The 22,361-nt window shown below is 40.3% G+C and overlaps 1 protein-coding gene across 1 annotated transcript; it reads left to right on the top strand.

Moving 5' to 3' along the window:
• Positions 1–340: 340 nt before the first annotated feature.
• On the top strand, positions 341–21,923 carry hif1aa (hypoxia inducible factor 1 subunit alpha a). The gene is made up of 15 exons (XM_061696290.1): positions 341–665; positions 10,123–10,313; positions 12,349–12,500; positions 12,687–12,771; positions 14,839–14,948; positions 16,852–17,054; positions 17,211–17,317; positions 17,443–17,590; positions 18,067–18,383; positions 18,464–18,663; positions 19,040–19,159; positions 19,249–19,505; positions 19,594–19,693; positions 20,681–20,768; positions 20,855–21,923. The coding sequence occupies exons 1-15, from the start codon at positions 634–636 to the stop codon at positions 21,016–21,018; spliced, it is 2,274 nt and encodes a 757-aa protein (XP_061552274.1). The 5' UTR covers positions 341–633; the 3' UTR covers positions 21,019–21,923.
• The last annotated feature ends 438 nt before the right edge of the window (positions 21,924–22,361 follow it).

Below are 22,361 nucleotides of genomic sequence, written 5' to 3'. Positions count from 1 at the left end.
ATGTGAGTATTTTAGTGTTGCATTAGATGAGAGTTGTGACATACAAGACAAACCTGAATTGGCAATATTTACACGGACTGTGTCAAACGATTGTTTGATAAAAGAAGAACTTGTTGATATTGTGCCATTAAAAGACGGGACTCGTGGAATAGACCTGAAAGAAACAATGATTGCTGCATTTGCGAAAGCAAATGATGTTCATGTGTATGATGTGGCCCTTTGCAGTAACAGTAAAAAATGTGGCTCTTGATCTCTGACTGGTTGGCCACCTCTGGCCTATAATATCGTGGGCGCGTGTACGAGGGTTTGAGCACGTGATTGCGCGTCCCCGTGGCCTCGAGGGAGGGGGGCGGAGGGGGAAGTAAGCGTTAGTGCCTGAGCTGAGCTAGTGTAGTAGTTTCAGCTTTACAGCGTGGCAACGCTGCCAATTGCGGACGAATGGCCTGCCTTTAAGCGCAGAGAAGACTTATTTCCTCGCCAAATACGCACGGCGGTAACTCATACGAAAAGCACTTAAGGAGTAACGAGCCCATATCGGCGACAATCTGCTGGTGTTTGGCATTATTCGTCGACGGTGAAGGAGGCAGCTTGATACGGATAGAGCGACACAACTCCGGGTCATTCGGTCCTGAAATGGACACAGGAATTGTACCTGAAAAGAAACGGTAACGTTGACGCTAGCTAACGTCATGGGGCAACTTGTCCAAATACGTCCCTGGAGTTTTTAAACATTAAAATTAGCGCGACGGTATAGACTGAATTTTCAAGGTTTTATGTTACTCGTAGTGCGTTTACGACGACATAATGTGTTTGCTAGCTAATGGCTAACTTAGCTAGCACCCGCATAATATTTATTGAGCGAGCTTCTGTCGCTCCTTTGTTGGTCTCGGTTACTTTTGTTTCCCCAACTTTACCGCATGTCTGAGAAAACACTTAAATTTAATTAATTGGGTAACTCTTTACACTTAGTTTCTTTTTTTTGTGGTCGGTGAGACTCGCTAGTTTTCTTGACACGTTTTATCGTGGTAATAGCTGCTGTTTAGGTTTGACGTTGTAGCGATTGATGGCCCTCATCTCTTGCGAGCACTGCTGCGATGTGGTTCTTGTTAAAAATGTTTAAGTTTGTCGCCTGGTAACACCATAGGGCCGCTGTAGGTCATTACTGTGTCAGTCGCTAAGTGTAAAAATATGTTGGCAGGAATGACACCGCAGTGTAATAACAGGGCAACGCAGCAAGTATTGACAATCATCAGCAATAAAATTGTTCAAACATTGTTTTGTGTGTTCCCCATTTACATACCGTAGTTACCTGCCGTTCTTATTTAGTCCCCTTAAAGAAACATCTCAGTGAAGTTATGTTGTTGTAGCCCAGTCACCTTTGGTCCATCTTGCTTTCTTGTTGCCAAATTGAAATTTGGCACATTGTACCTTGTGCAGGTCTGATAATTCTGTGTATTTTGCTAACTAAAGTGGCTGTATGTCTACCAACGGTTGTTCAAATGCCAGGTGTTTGTTTTTACCACCATTAATGTGACCTATGACTAATAGAATAAAATTGAAAAAAATATTTTTTGGGGGTGAGGTGGAGGAAAAAAAAGTTACTTAATGTGGTTTGCACAAGTGTGCACACTTATAACTGGGGATGTGGGTGTGTTCAGAATCAACCAGTCACATTCAAACTCATGTTAAATGCCAGTCAGCACACATTTGCTGCCGTTTAAAGTTGGTTTTATCAACCCCAAATAAAGTTCACGTGTTCTAATAGGCTTTTCCTGATATTTTTATAGTCACATCTTATAGCACAAGCAGTGGTCTGCAGAGCTTCAGCGGTATCGGAGGGGTCTGGTTTGTTTAAGGTATCAGTCAGTAGAAGGGTACAAATGAATTTCCAAGGCATTAAATGTACCATGGAACACACTGAAGAGTCATCATCAATTTAAAAAAATAAAATAAAATGGCATAACAGTGACATTACAAAGAACTAGACCCAAAATTGGTGAAACGAGGAGAAGCTGATTAGTCACGGAAGCTGCCATGAGGCCTACAGCAAAATTGGATCAGCTACAGGAATTTCTAGCAAGTAATAGGTGTTTAGTACATGTGACAACAATTTTCCCTCATCGTATGTCTGGGTTATGGGTTATGGTGGCAAGACGGATGCCTTATCTTACAGTCTCCCAAACGTGTTATGGTCCAACGAAATTAAGGTTGAACTTTTTGGCCATAATTCCAAAAGGTATGTTTTGCACAAACGCAACAATGCTGTTCACCAAAAGAACAGCATACCTACAGTGGCCCATGGTGGTGGCAGCATCATACCTTAACGCAGGGGTTCTTTTGCTGGAAGTGGGGCCTTAGTCATGGAAAAGCTAATTATGAGTCAGTATGGCAGGATGGAGCTACCAGGCAAGAGAGCTAGGGGAAGACCCAAGAGAGAAGGTTGATGGACGTCGTGAGGGAAGACAAGAGGGCAGTTGGTGTTTTAGAGGAGGATGCAGGAGATAGGCTTACATGGAAAAGGATGACGCGCCACAGGGTGGGATTAGCCGAAAGGAAAAGAAGGGATTAGCCGAAAGGAAAAGAAGAAGAAAGAAGATGGCACAAAGCCTGCAGACTTCTGCTGGGAAACAAAAAAAAGTCAGTAACTCCAACTCGAACGTCTGAACGTTATTCAGGGTTAACAAGAGGCACTTCAAATCATGGCAGGTGTTTGCTGACTCCCATTTTTACATGAGTTTGTATATGATGGGTATTATGAATACACCCATTTCCCATTTTCTGAGGATGTGCCCACATTAACTCATTTTATTACATCCCCTGGCAAAAATATATATTTCTTTCAATTGAGTTGGTATAGGTCACAATAAGAGACAAATTCCTTGTGTTTTGGACATACTTGGCAAATAAAGATGATTCTGATTCTGATAATGGTGGGAAAAGATTTAAGAAATATTTATCTTGTCATTTTTGTATAACACAAAAACCTGGCATTTGAACAGGGTTGTGTAGACTTCTGCTTTGTCATAGTTTTACTCGGGTTGGATGCAAGTTAAGTTGCACAGTGCTACTTTGTGGTTTTATTTCTGCCTCATCCCTTAATCACAGAGGATTGACGTCAGAAGCAGTTGCCAAATTTGTGTTTCAGTGGAAGTTGAGCTTAGGTATTAGAGTATAGTTCCTTCATGTTAACAAAATGAACATATGTGATATAAAAGTAGTTTTGAATTGATGGTTGACTTGACATCTTTTTTTTAAGCACTTCAGGGCTTTGGAGAGTTTGGTGAACTGGACAATCAATCCTTGCCAGAAGATACTTTTATCCCAACCGGAAAACACAGGACAGTGTTTTAGTAGGAGCATGTTCATATTTTGGGTGTTTATAAGGGTATTTGACATTTCAACATGGGCCAAATATACCTGTACAATATATCCCTTACATTTTATTATACTTTTTGTCAAAAGCAAATTATCAACTGGATGAATAACACTAATTTCCTCACCAGGTAAATCGACTGTAAAATTCAAAATGGGCTGTCATACAATTACTGAAAAGGGCAAACGATGATAGATAATGTGCAATTGTGGTCATCTGCGGTCATGCATTTGTAGTTGTTCAAAAAGACATCGGATCAGACCGTTCTTTAACAGTAAAATAATTGTACGGGTAAGAACCTTGGTTACGTTTGGTTGTTCGGTTTGTCGCAAATTTTTCAATTGTATTTTAGGTAGATTAATGGTATCACAATTTACCAACACCAAATAGGTTTACAACCCAGTTGTATTCCTTTATTTGTTTTTTTATTTATTTTATTTTTTGCTTTGTGTTCTCTTTTTAAATAAATTTTGCCTTTTTATATCTTACATTATTTTGGCATTCATAAGGACAGAAAAGTAATAATTTCACCGCACAGGGTGAAACACCTTTCCCTACTGTTGAAATACTGAACTATTTGAATCAGGAATCTTAACAAATGCTGTGCAGTAAACAGAACGTGAGTAGGTGAGGAGTCTCGACACTAGCTGGGAAAACCAGTTGATTAAAATACTGTTGTTGTTTTTTTGTTTTTGTTTTTTTAACTACTATAACATAGCCTGAGAGTAGGGCTGGGCCATATGGTCGTCTAAAAATAAAATATTTTTCACACCAAAAATTGATCTACGTTTTGAAGAAAATAAGTACAAAACAGGAAAAAAACACATTGTACTTTTATTTTATGAAAAGCCAAAAAAAAGTAACCCCCATTTAAAATTTAAATTAAAACAAATAAAGTGCAGGAATAAGTTTGTTGTGCTGCGGTGTCTTTTGTTGCAATGGGATTTAGACAAACTTTGCAGCATGCAGTTACTTGTTCCATGTCTGTCACTGCAAACCTAAACCAGTTCTAAACCACTGATGATACAATTCCTTTATTTTAAACAAACATGTTGCTCTCTTTAGCGGTAACCATGTTGTTGCGCTAGTGTGTGTATCTCTGTGAAAACAAGGAAGGCGGAAGTTACAGAAGCTAATGGGGGTGAAATGTGCACCGCACCTAGGGGGGGGGCTTTGAATCTAATGTTTACTATTTTATATAGCCTACCACCTCTAGGTACAACTAGGGCTGAGCATTAAGAACCACAACTCGATTAGATTTCAGTTCTTTAGGTTGCAATTGGATTTGATATCGATTTAAATGCTCCAATATCGGTTCAGTAATAACAGATAATATAATAACATCATCACAAATGACACATTTTTTAAAGCAATAAAACTTCTGGAAATAAGAATTTGCACAGAACCTATTTGTGCATATGGAGCACAAAAGTAAAATACATGACAGTTTTATATAAACACTGAAAAGGTAAAGTGCATAAGTGTGTGTTAACCTAAATAATATTGTTTTCCACTTGGAAATTGTATTCAGATTCACATTCAGAGTCACAGATACTACAGTGTCGAACGTGAAGATGGTGATCCCAAGTGGACAAAAATAATATCTGTACTTCATACACATTTTGTATTGGTACAGTTGTTTAATAATGCAAAATAAATTTTTGGAGTGGGGTAATGGGTAGAATGCTTGATAGCTGCAGCCTGTATACGGAATTATTTTGGTATGAAGTCCCTTGTTTTTTTTTTTTGTTTTTTTTTTTTTTTGGTTTGAATTTGGTTTTTGGACTGAGCCCCCCCCCCCCCCAAAAAAAAGAAGGGCACTAGAGGAACACTTGCAGCCATTGAACAGAACACTAAGCGAGAGGAATGTTGACACCCTGTTTAGAGAGTGGAGTACTGGCAGTCTGTACAGTCCCCCCCTTCTCTTTCCTGGAGTCAGTTCTCTTTGTTGTTTTTTCCCAGGCTGCAATTAGGGTCGGTTATTTATTTTTTTATTCTTGTCAACAATGCTCTTAAAAATGAGACTTCTCTTTTCAGTACAGTCTGATTTTTATTGGAGAAAATTAGATAAGTCATTCATCACGCGTTGTGTTTTGCGTCCTGTTTCCTATAATGTCAGCGAAGGGGTCATTGGCCTGACATTTTCAGCCCTCTTCTGATTTTCTCACAGAGCTTCTAGTTGTGGTGCTTCTGCGCACTGAATCATGTAATATATTAGAATATTTTAAATTCAACGATACTTACCAACTGATGTTGACATCTCCAGTGAAATGTGTTAGTCCGTCGAAACAAACAGCCCCAGAAATTCAACATCTGGCTGCAGTGATTTTCATTGTGCACTGGTTTATTTAACCATTAATCTCCTGTTCACTGGTTCACATCTGTTACTGACTAGTATACATAATGTTCATAGAGTCACGGTATTTATTTGTACTTTATTTGAAAATGATACAAGGATAATATGAGAAGATAAACCATACATGTTGTGTTTTGTAGTATTGAACTGCAGAGGACTGCTGGTCAAGCATGACTCCACGTGTATGAGTACTGTTATATAATATTGGCCTCTCGCCTGGGAAGTTGTTCGTATCTGCTGGGGACTGTTTTCCTGGACTATTTGATATAGAGGGAAAGCAGTGTGTGCGTCTTCATTAAAATAAGTGGGAAAACAGCAATTTGTTTCTTAGATTAGTAACACAAAAAGCAAATGAACTCCCTGGGGCAGCATCTTGCAGTTTAGAATGTTGATGAACAGAATTTATTAATTGTATGGCAGACTATACTTTGGAAAACAATCCTCTGTCTTGATTATGTTTTGAAAAGGCTGACACCTGTCACCTTTTTAGTGGTCATTTTAGTACAGTGGAACCTCTAAGGTCGAACATGTTTTCTGTGACACGTCGACCTCTTGATTCCTTTGTATTTTGAAACTCATTCATCCATCCATCCATTTTCTAACTGTGGGCAGGAGGCGGGGCTACACCCTGAACTGGTTGCCAGCCAATCGCTGGGCACATTTAAACTAAGCTTTACACGATCAGGATTTTTGGGACCGATCAGCGAGTTTAAAAAAACGATAACCGTTCACCGATCCGATCAGAAGATACAGCAATGTGTCTATTTAAATGACTTGTTCATTTACTGTATGTACTTGTGTACTTAATTGCTCAAAAAATTATATTTACAATAAATAATGTATCTTTGTTCATCTATTTATGCCAGTGAGGAATAGGGACAGACAGAATGTGACAGACGTGTCTGTGTTCACTGTGATGGGTTAGATGCAGAGAACAAATTTTGTGTACATGCATGCATGTTCATGACAATAAAAGGTGATTCTTCTTCTATTCTTCTTTTCTTCTCCAGAACAAATGAATGGTCTTCTATTAGATGGCAGGAAGTACGTACAATAATTAATGTATCCACTTTTTGTGACATTTTTGATTGTTGGTGTGCCAGAAATAATGGGTGCTAACTTACTGTAATTGAATTACTTTATTGTAATTAAATTACTTCACACACACACACCAAAACTTTAGAGCATGGTTCGACAGAACGCCTGCATGTTCGCTTACAACCGTTAGTGCTAGCACTAGCTTGCTAGGCTGCATAACGTTTTGTTGCCTGCTTACGAGCCGTATCGTATTAAAGGTACGTGAACATACCTCAAGCAAGCCTTAAACGAACATCCTCTCCTGAGCACCGGTGACCACCAACACGTTTTTCCCATTTCGTTCTTATAAACCCACTGTGCGATACATTCTTGTCGTCGTCGCCATGGTAACGAGTGTATCCGTTCATGTTTAAGTTGGCAAGATGAAGCCCAGTGATCGTAAAAAATGGGATGCGGTGGTATCGGAATGCAAGATTTCATTGCAGTTGTCTGACATAGTGCAATCGTGAAAGACCAAATTTGTCTTGTAGTCTGATCCAAGCGTTAGATGTTGACTGTCTCACACCGTTGACGTTTTATTTAAAGAACTTTATTGATGGTCAGATATTTACAGTACTACATCAAAAGACATGTGACAAGGCTAAAAATAAACTAGCTTATGGATTCTAATATACTGTACACTACGGCGACGTGGAGTAAATGTCTTTTGGGGAGCAGATCAGTGACCTCATTGATCGGGTTGCGACTTGTGACATTAAAGCCGATCAGCATAAAATGCTAATTATCGGCCGATACAGAGCAGACCGATCAGATCGGTGTAAAGTCTAATTTAAACATACAACACATTCATACCTACGGACAATTTAGAGTCTTCACTTAACCTACCGTGCATGTTTTTGGGATGGAGGAGGAAACCGGAGTACCCAGAGAAAACCCACACCAGCATGGGGAGAACATGCAAACTCCAGGCCGGATTGGAGCCCAGTCCCTCAGAACTATGAGGTGGTTGTGCTACCCAGTCGTTCACCGTGCCGCTTTTGAAACACATTTTCCCATAAAATGTAAATTGACTTGGGTCCTTTCCAGAGTGAAACTGTCGAGTGTCAGCATCATAGAGCCTGTATTAAAGAAATACACTTGATTAACTTTAATGATGAGGGTATAATAAAATTTGTTGTTTCTTTAACACCAACTGTCACTCAAGTGTTAATGTTGAAAAAGTTAACTAATGTGACCTCAATAAAACATTTTGAATCAAATAATTAGAGCCACTCAGCAGCTAGCTGGCTAGAGCCAGTGGCTAATGTCTCTTTAGCCTCAGAATCCTTATTATGGTCACACATCCCTGTTGCTTACATTTGGCCTCAAAGTTGGATCATCTCCGGCTGGCATTTCACTAAAGGTTATCTGCAATTCATTCCACTGCATTAAGACAGGCTCCAGGCTTCTTTTGTTATCTATTGACAGTTGCCAAACCACTGAAGTATTGTGCCATACGCTTACGTCTTGTGTGGCTTGATGACTGTGCCATTTGTGAAGCATATTTTATTTCTATCTGAACTACATAGTCATAACTCAATAGGACAACTAGTTTCTCTTGCTGAAGGTAATCAGGAGACTGGTTGTATTCTTTCAAGTCAAGAAAAGCCTGCAGTTTTGTTTTTTCCAATTTTAATCCAACTACTGGTGTTGCAGCTAATATTATGCGGCTGTTGTTTAAAAACTTGCCAGCGTTTCTTGGATTTAGCATGACGAAGCTGGGACTAAAAGTCCATCTGCCCAAAGAATGTGGTTTAGGTTCATTTTGCACCGCTGAATAACCTCAAAGCTTAGCTTGATGGCTTTGTGACATTAGAATTTAAGGATTCTAATATACCTTTTTGAAATAACTTTAATAGTGTTTAGCTAATGAATCTTTGTTTACAGATGGAGTGAAAATTGGAGGAAGGAATGCTAAAATGTAATCAAGACATTGACATAAAACAGAAACGGCAGAAGTGTTCAAAAAATTTAACATTATGAGTGCACCATATGAGGTTCTCACTGATATAGCATTGCATAAATATTTTTCAATAGTATTGATTGGTGAAGGCGCTTGGGAAATCAACTGCTCAACAATGTGGATAATGACTCCACTCAGACTGGTAAATTATTTACCTGGTGGAGTTCCGAAGGCGGTGTCCACAAATTAGCCAAATAACATTCCCGTTTTACATATTGAAAAATACATCATCAGCTGCCTTTGATGTAGACATTTTGGATGGTTTCAAAGCATTTTACTCTATATAGTTCAATTAAAATTTTAGGTAGGGGGGCTCTGTTTGCACGCTCCTGATGTCCATACTGTTCCATCATGCAGAACTATTTTTAACTATTCTCTCTGCTTTGACTTGTCAAAATGAATAAGAAGCCCACAAGTATGCAGACTTAGATTTTTGGCATATGTCTTATTTTCGCCATAATACATAGCACCCTGGATTGTGTTGAAAAGTATGGACTTCAATGAAATAGCTTGTGAGAAAGTGTTCTGCCTTAAACCAATTATTTGATTCTGAAAAAGCTAAATTTTGTAAGCTGATCAAGTTATTTTTTTTTTGTTAAAGAGCTTCAAATTACATCGTGGCCGTGAGCTGCATGTGCTTCTCAATTTGAAAGACGTTTACTTTGTGAAACAAATTATGTACATACTTTTACATTTATTTTGGTGCACAATTTATCTGCACTACCATTTAACTGCAACATTGGAAAATTAAAGTTACCTAATAGTTGCAAAAAAGATTTTCAATGTTTGTGGTCTGTGCAATAGTACCGGTTTTACTTCTATGTTTGTAGCTTTTAAGTTTTACTCATCCATCCATCCATTTTATGAATCACTTAGCCGTTTGATGTGATAAAACAGTCGCAAATAACTATTTTAACAATGCTATATTTAACTTTTAGCTGAAATATTGATTAATAAATATTAAGTCAATTGGTTTATTTACACAAACTGGTTATAAAGAACTCTTAAGTCAAATGTTTATCTTAATCTGCTACGGGCTGCTAAGAAAATGGATGTTCAAAATTTGGACACCACTTATTTAAACCATGCAAACTTTTTTTGACCCAGCCCCCTAAAAGAATCAGAATCGAGAATCGTTTGGAACTGGAATCTAAATGAAGAACCGGAATCGGGACTCAAATCGCTCAAATTCAAACGATGCCCAACCCTACTGATGATGGCTTGGCTGAAAGCTTGTTTTTTGTTTCTCAGAATCCAGCTGCCATGTGAAGGGATGGACTTTCTTGGAGTGAAATTCTATGCTGTACAGCCATTATGTGGCCGCAATGACTTACGCCCACCTGTCTCCCGCAGGGTGAGCTCGGAGCGAAGGAAGGAGAAGTCAAGGGATGCGGCGCGATGTCGGCGCGGGAAGGAGTCGGAGGTGTTTTACGAACTCGCCGAACAGCTGCCGTTGCCTCACAGTGTCAGCTCCAGCTTAGACAAGGCCTCTGTCATGAGGCTCACAATCAGCTACCTGCGCATGAGGAAATTGCTCGGCACTGGTCAGTCACTGCTTTCAGATGTTTTCAGGAAGGGTCAAATAATATTGCTATCATTGTGAGAGGTCACAGTGGATGGAATTAAAAGGAGGACATAATTGGCCACCATATTGTTGCTGTTGGGCGGAACCCTCGCATCTCCAAAATCAATACTTTTCAGGAAATAAAAAATAAAAAAATGTTCGTCTTGCTTGAGTTACCAAACACCACATCGTTCAAGTTGGTATTAGACCTCTTATATTGCTTGTTATATACCATCGCGCATTAACGCACAACCACCCCAAAATCATGTTCAATCGCTAACTTAATATACTAAAAATATCGCTAATTTATTATGCTGTAATTTATCAAAATGGTACAAGCAGGTTCCAGACGCCAGCTTGTGTACATCAAAGTATGCGCTCACTGCGACCCCCCCCCCCCACCCCCAACCAGACAAGAAGCCTTTATACTTTACAAACACAAAATAAATCAACAAACACAAAATAAATTATCAACATCATCTTCCCAAACCTTTACAAACACAAAATAAATCATCAATACAACCAAAATAAATTATCAACATCATCTTCCCAAACCAGTTTTTTCAAGTCTTTGAGCCATGACTGACACAATCAATAAATGGATGAGGTGAGCTGACCAAACGACCCATCTCACTGGCAGAGACGTCGCCGAGACAGCCGAGGCTGATCAGTCGCGGTGACTCCGGGACCTGGGAGACCAAAATATTGTTTGTGCTCTCACCCGAAAGATGTCTGGGAGATGTCACCAGATAACGTGAAAACCAATTCATCCGGACTTCGCTGAAATAGGCCTATATACAGTATATATAGTCTTTAACTAGATATCTTATATAATGTATGTGTGTGTGTTTTCTGTATGCGTGCTGTTGGACACCAGGACAGTACTCTGAGGAAAACCTGTTAATGTCCATGAAATCCAAAATATTGGGGCGATCGTTCTATTTTCATGGGTTGAAGTGGGCACATGTAGAGATGTCCAAGTTTTATGACATTAAGTTTCTTTAAGATTTTTCTGTATAGAGGAGTCGCCAAAAGGTCTCCCATGAAATCGAACATGCGACCCTGCTAGTCGACAGGAGACGTCACAGAGACGTCTCCGCAACGAGTGGAGACTCGAGTCACCATCAGGTTGTCATCTAGTCTCCAGGCCAGTGAGATAGGAGTCTTAGCAGTGTAATTAGCAGAAAGTAATCTGCATGCAAACTTAGCTTAGTGCCCGACCAGTTTCCTCTGCACCAAAGCATTACAGTAATCCATTTTTAACAAAACAGCCTTACTCAAATCTATCTAACCTGTTTTCGCTTGTTATTGTCTTAAAAACATCCTGACTTCCTATCTTGAGGTGACATAATGCTGCACAGTCCCTGTAGAGTGAGGAAGAGGTGCAGTTTTGCAACACTTCTCAGAAAATTCAAGTATCCAAGAGACTTACTAGCTATGTTCGCAAGCTATTTTTTATTTTTTTTTTCTTAAATTATAATGTCATGGGAAATGTAAATTATTTCTGTAGTTCAATTTTAAAATGTTAACTTATATACTATAGATTCACTACACACTGATTGTATTTATTTATTTTTGGGAAAATTTTTTAATGGCATTTTTAATAGCTATCAAAAACCCACAATTCACTATTTCTAGAAATTAGAAAATTACACATAAGAAACAATAAAAGTGATTTTTATTATATAAATTTGGTAGGAAAATACTCTTCAGAAGGTGAATTCCTGTCTGCTTAATGAATCTATAACATTAGTTTCAATCTGGATGTAGATAAATAGATAGCTATACTGTACTTAAGTAATCATTTGAGAGGAAATTAAGGCCTTCCTAATTATCAAATTAGTAATTATCCATGATAGCTGAGCCAAGTATAGCCAAAATCACAAATTAACCCAATTACACATTTAATAGTTTAAACCGTCATATGCGGTACATCTGAACATCATGCACATTTATGCATAACAAAACCATAGATGCTGCTTTAATTTCATTGTTTTCTTTTCTTTACCCCCCAGATGAGCTGAAAGCAGAGGAAGAGAGCGAGTTGGACACACAGTTGAACAGCTCCTATTTAAAAGCTCTGGAGGGCTTTCTCATGGTGTTGTCAGAAGATGGCGATATCATTTATCTCTCTGAGAATGTTAACAAGTGCCTTGGCCTGGCACAGGTAAGTTTAAATTGAAAGTGTCAGCATTAAGTGAAGCGAAGAGGAAGCGGTCTGGGTCATGTGTTTAATATTTTTAGAAACAATGAAGGCTATGTTTTTACTGATACTTCTTGATAAAGAAGGTTAGAGGTGCATGAAATGCTGGCGTGTGAATGTCTTACACTGTCTTTGTCTTCACCTCTGCAGTTTGACTTGACTGGACACAGCGTGTATGACTTCACACACCCTTGTGACCAGGAGGAGCTGAGGGAGATGCTGGTTCACAGAACAGGTATGGAGCATTTTATCGTCATAATTCACAAGAGCAAAGTGTATGAGAACTTTCCCTTGGTATACTGGAAGAATATGCTCTATCACCAGTACATTCCTCTGTCGCTGTGTTTTAACAAATTATTACACATTTACTGTACACCCCCACCCACCCCGCCACCACCACCATTATCTACAATCGGAATCAAACAATCTCAAAACATTTTAGCTAGCATTCTCCTTTACATACTTAATTGATGTCTGCAGTCAGCTGGGATATACTCAAGTTCCTCACAACCATGGACAGGATTGGAGGTATAGAAATTTGATGAATGGGCTTCATTACATACATGTTAGTGACATTTACAGTGGGTACGGAAAGTATTCACACCCCCTTAAATTTTTCACTCTGTTATATTGCAGCCATTTGCTAAAATCATTTTTAAGTTAATTTGTTTCCTCATTTAATGTACAGACAAAACCCAATATTGACAGAAAAAAACAGAATTGTTGAAATCTTTGCAGATTTATTAAAAAGGAAAAAAATGAAAAGTATTCAGACCATGAGTCTTTTTGGGAATTATGCAACAAGTTTTTCACACCTGGATTTGGGGATCCTCTGCCATTGCTCCTTGCAGATCCTCTCCAGTTCTGTCAAGTTGGACGGTGAACGTTGGCCGACAGCCATTCTCAGGTCTCTCCAGAGATGCTCAATTGGGTTTAATCAGGGGTCTGGCTGGGCCATTCAAGAATAGTCACCTCGTTGTTCTGAAGCCACTCCGTCGTTATTTTAGCTGTGTGCTTAGGGTCATTGTCTTGTTGGAAGGTCAACCTTCGGCCCAGTCTGAGGTCCTGAGCACTCTGGAGAAGGTTTTCGTCTAGGATATCCCTGTACTTTGCCGCATTCATCTTTCCTTCGATTGCAACACAGTAAGTGTCAGTCCTGTCCCTGCAGCTGAAAAACACCCCCACAGCATGATGCTGCCACCACCATGCTTGACTGTTGGGAATGTATTGGACAGGTGATGAGCAGTGGCTGGTTTTCTCCACACATACAGCTTAGAATTAAGACCAAAAAGTTCTATTTTGGTCTCATCAGACCAGACAATCTTATTTCTCACCATCTTGGAGTACTTCAGATGTTTTTTTAGCAAACTCCATGTGGGCTTTCATGTGTCTTGCACTAAGGAGAGGCTTCCGTCGGGCCACTCTGCCATAAAGCCCCGACTGGTGGAGGGCTGCAGTGATGGTTGACTTTCTAGAACTTTCTCCCATCTCCCGACTGCATCTCTGGAGCTCAGCCACAGTGATCTTTGGGTTCTTCTTTACCACTCACACCAAGGCTCTTCACCCCTGATTGCTCAGTTTGGCCGGACGGCCAGCTCTAGGAAAGGTTCTGTTTGTCCCAAACGTCTTCCATTTAAGGATTATGGAGGTCACTGTGCTCTTACAAACCTTAAGTGCAGCAGAATTTTTTTTTTTGTAACCTTAGCCAGATCTGTGCCTTGCCACAATTCTGTCTCTGAGCTCTTCAGGCAGTTCCTTTGACTCATGATTCTCATTTGCTCTGACATGCACTGTGAGCTGTAAGGTCTTATATAGACAGGTATGTGGCTTTCCTTATCAAGTCCAATCAGTATAATCAAACACGGCTGCACTCCAATGAAGGTGTAGAACAATTTCAAGGATGAGCAGAAGAAATGGACATCACCTGAGTTAAATGAGTGTCACAGCAAAGGGTCTGAATACTTATGGCTGTGTGATATTTCAGTTTTTCTTTTTTAATAAATCTGCAAAAATGTCAACAATTCTGTTTTTTTTCTGTCAATATGGGGTGCTGTGTTTACATTGATGAGGAAAAAAAAATACTTAAATGATTTTAGCAAATGGCTGCAATAAAACAGAGTGAACAATTTAAGGGGGTCAGAAAATGCAATATACAGTGGGTAAGGAAAGTATTCAGAGTGAGAAAAGCATCCTACCTGAACCATTACGATACAGGCACTTTTAAATTCTAATCACAAAGAGAAAAGAAATGGCAAAATATCCATCTTTTGAGTTGACTCTCTTCTTTGTGGTCTATTTTCAGGCTCCAAAAAGGCAAAGGAACCAAACACAGAGCGCACCTTCTTCCTTCGAATGAAGTGCACACTCACTAGCCGGGGCCGCACTGTCAATGTCAAGTCTGCTACATGGAAGGTAATGGAAGGATGTTGTCATAATAATAGTTGGACTGAAACCTTGATAAGGATATAAAGTGCATGTTGGCTGATGTCTTCATCACTAGTAACCTAATAACCAAATGCAAAGCGAAGTGGCCATTAATCAGTGAACATTATTTAAATCCAAAACAATCAGTCTATAATTGTGTATGTACTGTACACAGATGTTGACATCTGATAGGCCATTAGGAGGCTATTCTGCCTCAAGCCCATACAAAAGATATTAACCATAGAATTACTGAGTTCGGATAACTTATTTACATCATGACAGTTCCATAGCCAAAACACAAATTAACTTTGGCTACGTTCATACTGCAAAGCATGATGCCCATTTCGGATTTTTTGTTCAGTCTGGTCTTTTTATGTAGTCGTTCATATTACAAAAAGAAATGCGACTTATACGTGTACGGAATTTGAAAATACTCTGAAAAGTATTCTAATTTATTGAGCTGTACCTGTACATTTGGTTGCATTAACCACCACAGCTTCTGTCAGATCTTTGGTTATATCATCAGAAGCGTGACTGTCGAGGGGGCGTGTCTGAAGAACGTTACTTTTCATCTTACAGTCGTAGTAATATAGTGCTGTAATTGAGTTAACTGCGTAACTCCTGACATCCAGCCGTCTGAGGTCATAGCAACAACAAGGTTTGCAAATTTCTTATAACAGGGCTCAAGTGTCCAGGCAGCATGTTATGAAACCCGGCGTTGTCTACACGTTATAAAAGTGGTGCATGTTGACAGCAGTAAAAGTAGCAATAGCACTGTAAATATTTTTGCCCTCTTTGAATCATGCTGTCCCAATGTGTCAGGTAAAGTTTGCAGGACGCATACTCCTTGTTTTTGTCTGCCATTTATTTTCTCCCTGGGGTGATGTCGGTGTAAATGTGATGTCATGTTTTTTGTAGTTCCACCAACGTAGTTAAGCATTGTTTGACACTTGAGACATACCGTTGAACTTTTGTCTACGACAGACACAATTGCCAAAACACAAAAACCAAAGTACCGTAATTTCTTGTGTAATGCGCTTTTCTTTCCCCCAAAAATGTCAAAAATCAATGGTGCACATTATACATGGGTATACGGGAAAATTAAATAAAACCTTCCCATTTTATAAACGTATGCCGCCATCTCAAGGTTATGAAAAAGCGATACACTTCATTTCAATATGCCACTGCCACCTAAAGGTTGTGAGAAAGGTGTACACTTTAATTCTAATATGCCAGCACCACCTAGAGGCTATGAAAAAGGTGTATCCTACACTTTCATTCCAATCTGATAGGGGTACGTATGTCTGCATAATATGTACAGCTGTGCTCATACGTTTACATACCCTAGCAGAATTTGTGAAATATTGTTTTTTTTTTTAAATATGACTGAACAACAACCATCATTAATTTCTTTATGGTTATGTTTTGTTTGATGATAATGCTTTTCTGAAATGCTTGACATTTGTTTTTTAATCCCATTAAAATTGAACTAAATGTTTTTTGCCTGGCCCTTCATGTTTTCTTTAAAGAATTATACCCATCTTACAAATACTGCCCAGGTAATCAAACATATGAACACAACTGTGTGTTTTCTCATTTACTAAAGAAAAGTAGGGCTGTGAATTTCAAAATAAGAGCAAGTAAATAAAAATAAAATATTACGTGTTCAAATAAATCCTAATAAAATGACTTATTGTCATTTAGTGCGTACTGAACCATGACCACGATTGATACAGATACATTTATTAGTGCACCACTAGATTCTAATACTATGAAGAAATACAGTCCCCTTTGTGCAGAAACAAAAGTTACCTTTTACATACGCTGGACGACAGGACATCCTATTGTTTAAGTCTAAAAGTAACACATTGTTCTCCTGTAACACCGACAGGTGCTCCACTGCGCCGGCCATGTGCGCTTACACAGTGGCCTCAATGAGCAGACTGCCGAGGACCACAAGGAGCCACGGGTTCCTTATCTGGTGTTGATCTGTGATCCTATTCCACACCCTTCCAACATTGAGGTCCCTCTGGATGCCAAGACGTTTCTCAGTCGCCACACAATGGATATGAAGTTCACATATTGTGATGAGAGGTGAGCGCAGATTATAGTCCTTCTCTTTGCCTGTCACCTTCTGTGTTGTCATACAGCCACCTAGTGCTCACTGTGGCTACTACAAGATCTTGATTTGTAACTTCCCACTTGAGGAGAGGGCACAGTGGATGTTGATCATATATTGCGCGCCTACAGAATTACTGAGCTTTTGGGATATGACCCAGAGGACCTGTTGGATCGTTCTGTGTACGAGTACTATCACGCTCTCGACTCAGACCACCTCACCAAGACTCATCACAACTGTAAGAATCACTGCTAAGACTGTGCAATCTTGAATATAGTCTGGATGATGTTGAAAATTAACTACAACTGCAGCATTTTGGCCAGCGGTGTACCATAAACGTACTTGTTTTTGTATTTGTTTCAGTGTTTGCAAAAGGCCAGGTTAGCACAGGCCAATACCGGATGCTGGCCAAGAGAGGAGGGTTTGTGTGGGTGGAGACACAAGCAACTGTCATCTACAATAATAAGAACTCTCAGCCACAATGTGTGGTCTGTGTCAACTTTGTTCTCAGGTACTAAAGAGCTTTGAAAGTTCCAAGAATTCCATAATTTCAGGCAGTGATTTTCAGTGATGTGGGTGGTTAAAAATAAAGAACAGACACTTCTACAGTTTTGTTTTTTTAAGTACAGGAAAGCCCTGCTAATCGCAGGGGATAAGGGCCAATCCCTTCCGTAAAAAATAAAATAAAATAAAAAATGCAGATAAGTGAAACCCAGGTTAAACTTTGCTTCTACCCGACATGCGAAGCTTCTCTCTCAGTCGAGGTGTATCAATTCAAAATACAGTATGTCCTTCACACCAGTTACTACTTTCAAATTAGCCAGGGCTTTGGTGCCATCTTGAGGCTTCTTAGGGCATAATAGAAAGTGCCCAAAAACACAAATAGGTCTGTTTTAGATTAGGATAGGTTCCTCAGAAGAAACTCCAAATAGATGAATTTGTGAGTAGTGTACTACGACGGTTCACTGTATACCGTGTCTCCTACAGCGGCATCCAGGAAGAGAAACTGATCTTGTCTCTGGAGCAGACAGAAGATGTCAAGCCTGTAAAAGAGGAGCAGCAGGATGACGGAAAGGTTGTTGTGGAGAACTGCCCACTGGAGAAGTCGGCAACCCTGCTGAAAAAGAAGGAGAAAGAGGAGGAAAAGGCCGCGGAGCTGGATGTCATCAAGCTGTTTACACAAACGCCTGAGCCAAAGCCAGTGACCAGCTTGTATGATCAGCTGAAGGAAGAGCCCGAGGCCCTGACTCTGCTGGCCCCAGCAGCTGGAGACACCATCATCTCCCTGGACTTCACCTGCCCTGGTTTGTGACCTCATGCACACTTGGTCGTCCTGAAGTCTGTTAATGTCCGGAATGCTTCAGCTCTCCACTCTATCGTCTAGATTCTGACATTCAGCTGCTGAAAGACGTGCCTCTCTACAATGACGTGATGCTTCCTGCCACTAGTGAAAAGCTGGCATTGCCTCTTTCCCCTCTGCCGCCCAGTGAGCCCCTCGGTGTCGATGTCGCCGCTGTGAATGGGAAAAGTGAAAACTATGCCCGACCCACAGCCACGTCAACAACCAGCCACAGCACAGCAGAGGTAAGGCTAACTTAATCTCATTTAAATCATTTTATTGTTGTAAACACCAACAAATGGATTTACTGTGGAACCTCATTTCTGGAATGACCCTGTTCAAGAACAAATTGGTTTACAAACAAGATTTTGGAACAAATATTGCATAATATACATGATACGCTTTGTTCTTTTTTGTTGCAGTAGCTGAGATATTAACTTTTGTAACATTTTTGTTCTAATTGAATTGGTATTTAAACTGTATTGTATAAACCTTCCCACTAGGTAGAATACACTGTATTTGTACTCTCATCCACTTCTATATTGGACTGCATGACAAAATCCAGGTGAGGCATTTCCAGTTCCATTCTCCAATAAAAGGAAACTTGATTCCTATTTATAGGTTACTCCTCCTCTGGATTTTTGCTTAACCATGGACCCGGACATCTCTGACTTCAAACTAGACTTAGTGGAGAAGCTTTTTGCCATTGATACACAACCCAAGACCCCCTTTACCACACAGGTAATGGTGTCAGGCAGTATTGATGAAAATCATGGTTGATCTTGATAAACAAGGTGCATACAATAATGGGATGTTCCTTTCCCCATAAGACAATGGAGGACTTGGACCTAGAAATGTTGGCTCCCTACATCCCCATGGATGACGACTTCCAGCTGCGCAGTGTGAGCCCCGAACAGCCACTGTCTTGCGGACCTGTCAAATCCCTCGAGAACTCCCCTGCCCAAGCCACGCAGGATCTCCATAACTATCTCGGCCTGCCTGTCAGTACGCCAGGTGGTGGCAGCACTTCCCCGGCACCACCCGAGTCAGTTTCTGCTCCCCCCACTTCCTCTGTCTTCATTAAGAGGTAGAATATGCTCATGATGTGGTTTATTCCTCCCACCCTTTTCCCCATATTGTGTTGTGAGTGTCATCATGTCATGTTTGTGCTGTAGAACACCACAATTGGACAAGGAAGCGTCCCTCCGCACCCTGGCAGCTCAAAATGCACAGCGCAAAAGAAAACTGGATGACATAGGAGAAATTGTTGGCCAGGTAACGGCTCAGCATTCAACACATCACAAGTTAGAGCAGCAGTGTCAAACCTGTTTTCGTTGCAGGCCACATTGTTGTTATGGTTGGCCAAAGCCATGTCTAATATAAAAATATTGCCTTGGCACCATCTTGTGGCATCTTGGTGCTAAGGAACTATGTGAGTGGAGGAGCTTCATTTAGTCAGGTCATAGCCTTGTCTAATTTTAAAGAACTGCTTTGCCGACATATTTTGGTGTCTATAAGTAATTATAAACATTGTTGGGCTTGTCAATTATGCACAGATTGTCCGTCTTGGCGGCAGGGCTCGGGCCCTGGGGGGGAAACTCGATCTTGAGCAAGCATATGTATTTTTTGCAGAGCATATGTATGGATAGCCAGAAGTTGAGCTGCACTGTGTTTGAGTAGACATGTAGTAGGGGTGCACAATTAATCACATTTATCGTGATCACAATTTTGGCTTCCAGGATTAAATTAGCTTGATTGTCAGCGATTTTTACATTTAAAATGTGGGCTCTGCTGCACATGAACTTGAAAACCAGTAGTCAGCCAACCACCAAGGGGCGAACGCATTCTTAAGGCTTCATTTGGCTGCTTGAAGGACAAGAAATATGTGATCCCCCCGCCTTATTTCTCCAAAGTGGCGTTACCTTCACTGTATGAAAATCGACTGCAGTGAGGCCAGCCTCCATTTAGTCTAAGTCAAGCCAGCTGCCATAACAATTGTTCATACTTTGGATTACAGTAACAGCCAGCCATCGCAGGCGTGTTACCGTAATGTAGGTCTGTGTGATATGGCCCAAAACCAATATGTCGATATATTCTTAGGCTATATCGCGATACATTATATACAGTGTCTGGATATTCTGATTTCTCCTATAAATCTGTTTCTTTGCATCAACTTGTAGCAAGCTTTCATGGGCCACATGAAATGACATGAGGGCCAGATCTGAGTTTGACACCAAAGAGTAACAATTCATGTTTTTCCAGGAAACTTTGCCCATGGAAAATGTGGAACAAGGGAAAAAACTGAAGGCTGAGTTGGGCACAATCCAAACTGTACTTCTGCTGCCTTCAGGTAAATGGAGACCTTTTGTTGATTGCTCTGTTAATGATTTTGTTCGAGCATTAATATAAGCTGTGGTCTGTTGTCATCGTCTTTAGATTTGGCGAGTTGCCTGTTAGGCAGCACATCAGACGCCACCTCATCACTGTTGAACCTGCCGCAGCTCACCCGCTACGACTGCGAGGTCAACGCCCCCTTGCAGGGCCGCCAGTATTTGCTGCAGGGGGAGGAGCTTCTGTGTGCGTTGGACCACACCAACTGAGTCCGCTTTGGGGCTTTACTGGACACTACAGTTTCTCCTACTCATTTTCCTGCCCCCCCCGGTCCTCTTATTTATGTATCTAAATACGTCCACCTCCAGTTTGGCTGCTGTTTGCGCGCACATATTAAGTCCATAGCATTCCACTGTGGCAAACGCCATAGCAGCATCTCCGTCACCATGAGGGATTCCGGTATCACGAGTTTCCAGTTTGTTGATTCTCCTTGTTTCCATTTCTCTCCTCCTCTGAGTCTCTCAGCACACGGCACCTCTCAGATAACCTTTTCCAGCAGGTCACAAGAACCTGGCGCAACTGCCAGCAGCGTATTGTAAGCTTCAGTCGCACAATTTATATTTTCTTAAGAAGAAAACTATTACCAGCAATATATATTAAGCCTTTTTAAACTAGTTTTGATTGGATTTGAACAGTTTTATTTTTTGTTCCCATGCTTGTATGTCTTAACATCTGTAGTCCACAAATATGAACGTTTAAACCTCCAGTGGTTCGAATGTTGGCTCCAATTATTTAGTCTTTGAATACATTTGTGTAGCAGTCCAGTACATCAGTCACTTTATGAATTTACTGTATGCGTTATTGTATGTACTGTATACCACCGAAATTCACTCTGTATGACTTCTCATACTCAGCTCTGTCAAAATGAAATAAGTAACCTGGTTTGCTTTGCTTCACATTGCTTTTTCTCAATCAACCACAGCCTGGGTGTTTTGTAATGTGTGATACTTAAAATGGAAATAAGAGGGATCTGAACCTGCTGCATTTTACTAATGTGAGCATAACTACATTGATTTGTCCAACATCGCTCAGTTAATTGTAGTCTAACTGTGATCAAGTAATCAAACATACCATGCTTCTTGTTGCTGTCTAACATTAAATGGCTGTCTTATAAGTACTGTTTCATGTTAGTAACGTATTTGTCTGGAGGTGTCAAACGAGAAATACTGGGTAATGTATCATAAATCAGTCATGTACTGACACAAGAAAAGCTTTCATTTTTGTTAAACTATCTAGATGTATGCATTTTTTTCACAATTGAAAACGTTTCCCAGCTGTCTTAATGACATTTCTTGACATGCTTGGGTAAACTACAAGATTTAATCCCCCACACCCCTCTCCACTGCAGGGGTGTGCCAACATGAGTACAGCTTTTGAAACCATGACGACTGGGGATGGAGCTACGGTGTGGCATCTTGTGCTCAGGCAAGCGAGTGCAAAGTGAACAGTAAGGACAAAAAGCATGCATTGTATTTTCACTGGTTGAGGCAGCACTTGCATCACCACGTTACCGAAGTACACTTGTGGTTGCCCAACCATGTTATCAGAAGCC

This window comes from Phycodurus eques, chromosome 14 (genome assembly GCF_024500275.1).
Source record: "Phycodurus eques isolate BA_2022a chromosome 14, UOR_Pequ_1.1, whole genome shotgun sequence".
NCBI lineage: Eukaryota > Metazoa > Chordata > Actinopteri > Syngnathiformes > Syngnathidae > Phycodurus > Phycodurus eques.
Note: the sequence above shows the minus strand (reverse complement) of the source record. Positions and strands in the feature narration are given on the sequence as shown.